A 9,818-nucleotide genomic window follows, 5' to 3' on the forward strand; every position below is an offset into this window, starting at 1 on the left:
CCTCATCAAACCCTGTACACTCAACGCCCATAGGCGTCTTACTAGTAATTAAGCAGCATGTTATGTTCTGATGGGGCATTATGCCTTACTATACTATTGGGGTATGTAACGTTCATCTTGCACATATGATGTCTCTGGTCTTGTTATTGCTTTCATTTCTATTTCTTGCCTTTACCGTCAATGACCTCTCTCTCTCTCTCTCTCTCTCTCTCTCTCTCCAGACTCTGTGAGGTTGGTGAATGGCACTACTTTGTGTTCAGGCAGAGTGGAGGTGAAGTCTGATGAGTCTTGGGTCTCAGTGTGTGAAGGTGACTTTGACCAGCAGGATGCAGAGGTGGTCTGTAGGGAGCTTGGGTGTGAGGCTCCTTCAGTCCTCCAGGGGGTGCTCTATGGAGAAGCCAATGTTTCAATGTGGACCAAAGAGTTCCAGTGTAAAGGCCACGAGTCTGTTCTCCTGGACTGTGGAACTTCAGACTCAACTAGAAACACAAGCTCACCTTACAAGTCTGTTGGACTCACCTGCTCAGGTAAAAGACAAGCTAAACTTTTGGTTTGGAACTTTGGATTATTATTTCATGAATAAATAAATATGAATCTTTACTGTTTATTCTCTGGTCTCTGTACAGAGTCTGACAATGTCAGGTTGGTGAGGGGAACCAGTAAGTGTATTGGAATACTGGAGATGAAACACCAGGGAGAGTGGAGACCAGTGGATGGTCGGTCTGACTGGAACCTGAAGTCATCATCTGTAGTGTGTCGACAGCTGGAGTGTGGCTCTGCTGTATCAAGAGAAAGGACTTCTGCTTCTACACATGAACCTGTATGGTGGATTTCAGCTTCCTGTGTTGGGTCTGAGTCTTCACTGAGGGAGTGTGGAACAAAGAGGTCTGGCAATTCCACTGCCAGACTGGAGATTATCTGTTCAGGTAAAACAATGACTTCAACAATGACACATTTACATTATCTCATCTATCTGTCAATACAATATCTTATAATTAAACTGGTCATACAGTCAAATCTACTGTATTACCAATTTCAGCCAATCACCTCTGTCTTGTTCCAGATCTGCTGTTTAAGCCAATCATCACCTTTGTACGCTCCCTTTCTGAAAGCCAGCAGCAGGAGCTGCAGCTGATGGAGGCTTCCAGCTTCAACACCAGCTGCTCCATCCAGCCAGCTGTCAATCACACTGCATCCAACACAACACACATCACTGCATCCAACACAACACCACTGGATACAACACAACACACATCACCACTGGATACAACACAACACACAACACCACTGGATACAACACAACACACATCACCACTGGATACAACACAACACACATCTCTGGATACAGCACAACACACAACACCACTGGATACAACACAACACACAACACCACTGGATACAACACAACACAAATCACCACTGGATACAACACAACACACAACACCACTGGATACAACACAACACACAACACCACTGGATACAACACAACACACACCACCACTGGATACAACACAACACACATCACTGGATACAACACAACACACAACACCACTGGATACAACACAACACACATCTCTGGATACAACACAACACACAACATCAGTGCGTACCTTAGTACACTCCATTTCTGAAAGCCATCATCAGGGGCTGCAGGTGACGGAGGGTTCCAGCTTCAGCATCAGATGCTCCATCCTGCCACAGTACCCAGGAGGCTTCTTCCACCTCACCTTCACTGGATCCAACTCCACGCGCAACATCACTGCGTCCGACACAACATCACTGGATACAACACAACACACAACATCTCTGGATACAACACAACACACAACACCACTGGATACAACACAACACACAACATCTCTGGATACAACACAACACACAACATCTCTGGATACAACACAACACACAACACCACTGGATACAACACAACACACAACATCTCTGGATACAACACAACACACAACGCCACTGGATACAACACAACACACAACACCACTAGATACAACACAACACACAACGCCACTGTATTCAACACAACAAACAACATCTTTGGATACAACACAACACACAGCATCACTGGATACAACACAACAAACAACATCTCTGGATGCAACACAACACACAACATCATTTAATGCAACACACAACATCTCTGGATGCAGCAAAACTCAAAACCATACCCAGACAGCTGTCAATCACTCTGCCACATTCCTGTTTCCTGCAGCAAACCACACCCACCAGGGAAGTTACATCTGTGTTTATCACATCCACGTTTTCTCTCACAACTTCTCCTCTAAGAGCGAGGTCCTCTCTATCACTGTCACAGGTAACATGAAATGTGGTCTTTTCAAGTCACAATTTGAAACTCAAGCAAGCAATCTTTACGCTGTTCTTTTGCATGATGTTTGATGTTCTAACATATTTAACATATTTCCCTCACAGCTTCTCATCTGACATCTAACGTTCTCACATGTACAGTCATGGTGCTGCTGGTCTTGATCCTGATAATTGCTGTCCTCTATCGTCTCTGGAAGGTAATCATACTTCTTTATTCAACATAACACTGCAATGTAAATGTCAGACGTTTTTAATCTAAGAGAGCCGGTTTATTAAAGCCGGGCACTGCTGTGTTTCTCCAGGTCATCAGAAGGCGGCGTGCGGGAGCGCAGGACATTGGCGTGGTTTATTATAATGTAAGACGGGAGAGCGTAGAGATAGTTTATTATAACGAATTTGCTCGTTCCGACGTTGAAGCCGGACTGAGTGAAGAGACAGAATACCACCAGTATGAAGAGCCAGATCCACAAGGAGGTGCTGAAGCTGCACCCAGTGAGGAGACAGAATACCACCAGTATGATGATGTGGGTGTACGAGGAGGTGCCGAAGCTGCACCCAGTGAGGAGACAGAATACCACCAGTATGATGATGTGGGTGTACGAGGAGGTGCTGACGCTGCACCCAGTGAGGAGACAGAATACCACCAGTATGATGATGTGGGTGTACGAGGAGGTGCCGAAGCTGCACCCTGTGAGGAGACAGAATACCACCAGTATGATGATGTGGGTGTACGAGGAGGTGCTGACGCTGCACTCAGTGAAGAGACAGAATACCACCAGTATGATGATGTGGGTGTACGAGGAGGTGCCGAAGCTGCACCCAGTGAGGATACAGAATACCATCAGTATGATGATGTGGGTGTACGAGGAGGTGCCGAAGCTGCACCCAGTGAGGAGACAGAATACCACCAGTATGATGATGTGGGTGTACGAGGAGGTGCCGAAGCTGCACCCAGTGAGGAGACAGAATACCACCAGTATGATGATGTGGGTGTACGAGGAGGTGCCGAAGCTGCACCCAGTGAGGAGACAGAATACCACCAGTATGATGATGTGGGTGTACGAGGAGGTGCTGACGCTGCACCCAGTGAGGAGACAGAACACCTCCTGTATGATGATGTGGGTGTACGAGGAGGTGCTGATGGGGCAGTAAGAGGCAGGAGACCTCCTGTGTACGAGGTGGATCTCTAAAGGGTTTCGAGAGAGCACCACAGTAAAGGTCACAGATACAGGGCACAGAATAAAGTATATACATAATACAATCTGAATCATCCCGCCTGGTGCAGAACAGGAGACACCATCATTAATATTAAAGTATACCTAGACGTATAATCCCTTCCAGTGACGACATTGTTTGATTTTTTTGATTATAAATATATATTTATAAATATGTATTTTTTTTTATTTGATTTTTGTCATTGTGAGAACGATGGCTTCCATTATATCATGGTAACTTTTAGGGAATAGAAAGCCTGCAGTTTCTATTAGCTTGGATTCCCCATCAATTATGTCACTGGTGGACGGGTTTCTGAACTGCCCACAGCCCTCCTATGAGACACATACTGGTTTTTGAACTGCCACAGACTGGTTTCTGAACTGCCCACAGCCCTCCTATGAGACAGACTGGTTTCTGAACTGCCCACAGCCCTCCTATGAGACACAGACTGGTTTCTGAACTGCCCACAGCCCTCCTATGAGACACAGACTGGTTTCTGAACTGCCCACAGCCCTCCTATGAGACACAGACCAAGTAGGGAAAATAATTGACCCCCTCCCTCAAAATAATTATGCAGCTCACCTGCATCTTTTAAAACAGGCCTAAAAATCCACCTTTCAGCAGGCCGGAGGGAGAGGAAAGGATCACTTCTCCCTTAAACACTCCACTCTGTACATATATGTTTTATTTTTTATTATTGTTTCTGATTATATTGAATTTAGTTGTTATTTTTCATGTCATGTCTATGAATTGATAGGGCCTGAAATCTAAACAAAACCGCAAAGGACTTGTAAAAGAGAGCTGGCTCTCATCACCCTCTCCGCCTGAACACTGGTCTACTTCTGTGTGCTAAGCAGTATAGTAGCCCAGTACGCCAGGACTTTCACGGTCTTCTCTTCGTCTCAAATAGCTGTGCTACAAATCACTAGTAGCTAAGGTGTTAAAAACACCTCTTCAAAAGATAAACCCATTACAAGTGGCTTCCGTCCATACATGTACATGTTAGTACTGTATAGCTCCCCTACAGAGCTGTTGTGTGACGTGCACACAATATTATGTTTCATTAAATATGCCATTAATAACTTATAATATCATGCTATAACACCTTTGACTCATTCTGTAGCCCGGAGACACACCATTTGTGCGACCCAAGACTAACACACTGTGTAAAGTACACACACTCCGTTACCCACCGCTGATGGCCTGCTTGTACGAGGCTATCAGGAGTGACCCTAATTAAAACCTTAAAACTATCCTATCTGTATCACGTTCACAAGCACAAGTTTATGCAGTGTGCGTAAAGTCCCGGTGCGGGCATCAAAGCCAGCACGGGAGACTCCCTATGCCTCCCACACGTCCGCTCGTCCCGAGCTCACTTGTATGAGGCGTCAGGGATTGAGGGATACAGGGGAAGATATATAAACACACTCGCAACTTTTAATCTATGGCTTTTATGAGGCAGAGATCTATAGCTGCTTTTCCACTTGTATGTGCACTGCGCGAACTCTCGTGAAGAGATAGCGCGCCTCAGACTGGTCAGGTCATAGCATACAATTATCACATTGTTCCGCCTGCATGAACCCGTATAGAATATCGGGACGCAAGGGGTTAAATGTTAAAACACAGTATACATGCGTGGCCAATGTACTTCAACCGGCTCCACTGAGACGTTGAAATATAGCCACTTTGACCTCTTTGGACTGGCAACCTATGCGAGCCTCTTCATGCAGCCTGTCCTCCCTTTCCGTCCGTGGAAGGGTTGAGGGATGTGGCGAGCCACTATCATCATCAAAATAACCATTCCTGTACTTGCGGATCGGGGCGTGCCCGGATCCCCATACCTTGCCGTCTAAACACTGGCAGGCTATCACTAAGAATTCAGTTGTTAAATCAAACTAAACTTACCCCACGGAGTGACAGGAAAAACACAGACAACGGACATACTGTATTATTGGGTAATCAATAACACCGGAGGCCATCGTAGATTACACTGAATTATAAAAAATAGGTTTATTCAAGTCAAATCAAATGAATTTACAAAATAGTAAAAATATAGGAGGCAGAGGACTCAGTCAGCCTGCAAAAATATTAACAAGCACAACTCCCTATTCTGGTTGAGTGGGAGATAAAGCTTAGAGGTGCGCAAGCAAAAGTCTTCTGACTGAACAAAGGCACGTTCATACTTTTAACACCTCGGTTCACATAGCGTCATTTTTAGAGATATGACCCTGTCCAGGCGTGATCATAGCAAGGGGCACGAGCAAACACGTCCGTGGACACGCATCTGTCCAGCGTGAACGTGTAAAGAGTTCCTTCAGTTCATTTCTAGCCAAGGTCAACAGCGTGAACGCGTTTCTGGGTTACTACAGTTCATTATTCAACTCTGCTGCTATAGGAGAAACACAATATACAGCGACTGCAATAATGTAATGAATGCATAGATTTAACCCATCGGCTGCCTTGCAAAAAACACTGTTTCATGAGTATAATACATGTGGGGTCAGAACACATAATTTAAAACAGTAGTACAGTAGCACACGTTTTATGTCACACAAGCATAACATATGTCCTCGTTACTGAGACGCTCAGGGGTGGAGATCTTTGGGGCCACATTGGGGCGTCACTGGTTCGCCACTTACAACATCCCCTCTGGCCGCACGATCTCCTGGTTCTTCGGTCCTCTTCCTGGTGACCTGTAGGCCCCGACGGTACCGCATGTCTCTGGGTTTGGGACAGGGGCCAAGTATGGTGATGTCATCTCATCAGCCCGTCTTCATCCGCGCTTGCACCAGCGATGCGAGCGGATTACGGATTTGAGCCCTGAGCTCAGAGCACGACTCCAGGTCCATCTTCGCACGTCAGTCCATCGGATTGAAGGGGGTCATCATGGGCCTCATGCCGAGATTGTAGCTCACGATGTTATCCCAGGTGCAGGGATCGGTGAGTCCGGCGTGTGACATCTGGCGCCCGTCACGATCAAGCAGGGTGATTGGGGGGCTGCGGCCAGCAGCAGTCGAGGTTTCCCGGCAGGGGACCCGGAAGGACTCGACCACGTACCCTAAGGGTCCAGACCCCCTCAAGGGTGAACTCTCTCACCATCCATCTCTCCCCGGGGTCGGTAAGGTCGCCGCTTCTCCTGCAAGCAGGGAAAGGGGCCCTCCTACGGGGGGTGATAGTCAAGGTTATCGCCACCTTGTCCGAATACCGCCGCAAGCCTCTTGTAGACCTTACATTCGACAAATAGGTTAGTTGCTAGCCGCATCTCATTACAGAACTTAGCGTTCACATAACTCCAACGAGTTAGGAGATATGTTCACTGTACAGCTCATTATAATTAATAGCCGTTCCACACTTCAGAGTGCGGCCCTCGTACGTTGTCGTGGCCCGACGTCCGCCGATCGCATCAGAAGGCGTGGCCCGATGACAGTTACGCGTGACCAGTAGCGCTCCGATGGGCCAGGGGTAGCACGGATCAAAGCACTCCGCTGTACTTTGGTACCCCATTGAACCGCCCGCCACCGCCTGTTGTCCAAAAAGGGGGTGGCTATAGGAGCGTCGTACCAGTGCATGTTAGCCCACGCCCCTGGTTGGGGGTGGATTCCGCGATGTGTAATACCGATCTAGGATCTTGTCCATGTCGACGCCAAGATCCCACGCCTGCTTAGGAGGCATTGTTCTCCCCGTCACTCATGTCTGGTTGCCGACGTGAGAGACCCTCTCAGTGGTGGCCAGATCAAACATGGTTGACGTGGCCTCGTCCACATGAGTCTGAGAATACGCATCCTTAGCATAACACCAGGTCTGATCCCCCCTTAAACCCCATCTGCTGTTTTTTGTGTTAACAGCAAAGGCGGAGGAGCGCCCAGGGTCCACAAGGAGCCTTTTGGTGGGTTTATAGAGGTGTGCGGTTGGGGATTAGGACCTTCGTAGCCGAGACCAGACATCGAACCGGCATGGTGCAGGTTCCTCCAGTGTACCGCTACCATCAGGTCTTAACCCAATAGTTCTGGAGAAACTACTTCATGTTTCAGTCTCACCGCAGCCTGTCTGTCACGATCAAGCCACCTTCAACGCCGTGCAGCCAGTCAGTCATAATCTGAATCCCAAATGGGTCGGTGAGTTTGTCTACTAGCTCTGCGTCGACCACAGGTATTTCAAACGTGACCAGCGACAGACCTCCTGCCATAGCTTCATTGAGGCAGGTCAGGGTCCTAGGGTCCTGGCCTAGTCTTAGCGAGGACCCAAGGGAGCCATTTATGAACTGGGGACTGTGTGGACCCAGCGGCTAGCCGATCGCGCGTTAGCTGCTCAGAACCAGGTTGCTCAAGTGATGCAGCGGTCAGTGGTAATGAGCACCGCGTTTCCCGGCGAGGGCTCCATAGAGGCCTCTACTGCCACGAGGTGTAGGAAAGCGTTCAGCTCTCTATCTTCGTTTGATGGGTCATTTTGGTTACGGTTGACACCATTCGGGCAGCTTCCGGAGTTACTACTGACCACAATTTCTGACTGTTCGCCAACTCTATGGCCTTGGTCCTGTTAAACCAGGTCATAGACCAGTTGGACACTCCCAGGGTTCCCACTGGGGGATGTAGCAGAAGTCTGTGGTCACAGTCAGACAGGCGTACATGGTTCTGGGTCCCCGTGCGCTCTTTAGTGTTTGGGCGACCTCGCCACATAGACCGTTCACACCAATTGCTTTCACCTGATAATCTAACAGTCTCTTAACTGCTTCACCCTTTTGTGTCGTGAGCTCAGACCACATGAGGTGCGAGTCACAGAACGCAGGGTTTGTGGCTTGACAGTCGATTTCAGTATCATAGGGAGTACACTGAGAGGGCGAGCCGACCCTCTCTAACGGAGGGCTGCCACTCTCAGCATTTCAAAGCGATTCCCAATGTGTCTGTGTATCGTTCCGTCCGATTCATTGCGGGAAACCTACGATCGTAAGGTATCCGAGCAGACCACCTTCCCGGATGTTCAGGGTAGGGGTTAAGTATTCCCATTGTATCCGCATTTGGGGTATGCTAGGGTTCTTGCGGGTCTAAAATCACCACCAGGGCCATAGCCGTGAGTGTGGCGTTTTACTGTCAGTTTCATCGTTGCAAGGATGATACTGATATTGTGGGGGACTTCAGGGGGAGTAATACCTGTCCCCTCATAGACGCGGTCGTCCATCACTGGTCCTCCCCGACGCGGTCGTCCATCACTGGTCCTCCCCCTCCCCTTCTCGCTATGGCGGAACCGTGTGAGAAGGGGGACAGTGAGGATATGTCGAGCACCTTCGGTTCAGGGTCTCAGGTTACGCAGGTTACACCGTAACCTGCGCGCATAGCCCACGTGGCCTAGGCCAGTGTGCATGCCTGTAACGTAGCGACCGGCCTCCTCGTCCGGGACCTTAAGGGATCCACCCTTGGTCCAGGAAGAGACAATATGGCTGCCGCCACAGCGGTTTGTGTGGTGTCCTCAGGCCATCCAGAAGCAGACTCAACTGTCTTCTCGCGAGCGCTGAGGACATAGGCCCATTCGGACCGGTCGCCGTCACCCTTCCGGTGACTCCCGTCAGTGAACAGGAACCACCAGCATTCCCTTGGCGTGGAATATGCTGGCTCCGGTTCGGGTGGAATCCTCTAGTCCGGGGGTATGAACTTAACCCAGGACCCCTTGATCGACCCTTTCGAGGCCGCCAGGAGAGCGGAGAAGTCTGTGATGACATAGATCCCGGTCTCCCGAGCCAGATCCTTGAGGGCGTTCAGAACTCTGAAGGCCCCGTATAGGATTTGTTCTTCAGCAGCGAATTTCACCTCTGCCGATGAAAACACGTAGGACAGACAGAGGCACGGTTGCCAGCATTTCCTGTCCCTACATCCGAGCGATATTCCTCCCATGCCCAGCGAAGGCCTGACTGCCATTGGCACCGTCGGGACCCGTGTTTCGAGGTCACGGCGCGCCGTCAGAGCATGGGATTGGAACTGAGCCCGTGCGTCAGTGCGGTCCGGTATCGGGACCTTCCTGTCTCTCGGACTCCGCACAAACCTAATGCCAGCCTGACGGCCCTGGGTCCTAACGGAGCCGGGCGGTCGTCGGCGAGAAAGTCCCAGACCAGGCGCTGCCTGGTGAGGTTCCATCAAATCCATGCCATGGGCTCCTTGCCAAAACCGGCGATCGGCAAGTACCCATTACGCGCCTCCCTGGTCATGCATTGTTGCATAGACCGGTCGAATCTTGGCTAGCCTACATGGCCCAACACGGCGCTGAACAGCAACCTG

At 49.4% G+C, this 9,818-nt stretch overlaps 1 protein-coding gene across 1 annotated transcript; it reads left to right on the forward strand.

The window, feature by feature from the left end:
• Positions 1–437: 437 nt before the first annotated feature.
• On the forward strand, positions 438–9,061 carry LOC306928821 (uncharacterized protein; the record flags this gene model as incomplete). Its single annotated transcript, XM_079509092.1, has 7 exons — positions 438–527; positions 627–926; positions 1,064–2,326; positions 2,479–2,534; positions 7,398–7,541; positions 8,659–8,850; positions 9,020–9,061. Exons 2-7 carry the CDS (start codon positions 683–685, stop codon positions 9,059–9,061), a joined length of 1,941 nt encoding a protein of 646 aa, XP_079365218.1. The 5' UTR covers positions 438–527; positions 627–682.
• Between the last annotated feature and the right edge of the window lie 757 nt (positions 9,062–9,818).

The sequence above is a fragment of the Electrona antarctica genome (assembly GCF_951216825.1).
Source record: "Electrona antarctica genome assembly, chromosome: 8".
NCBI lineage: Eukaryota > Metazoa > Chordata > Actinopteri > Myctophiformes > Myctophidae > Electrona > Electrona antarctica.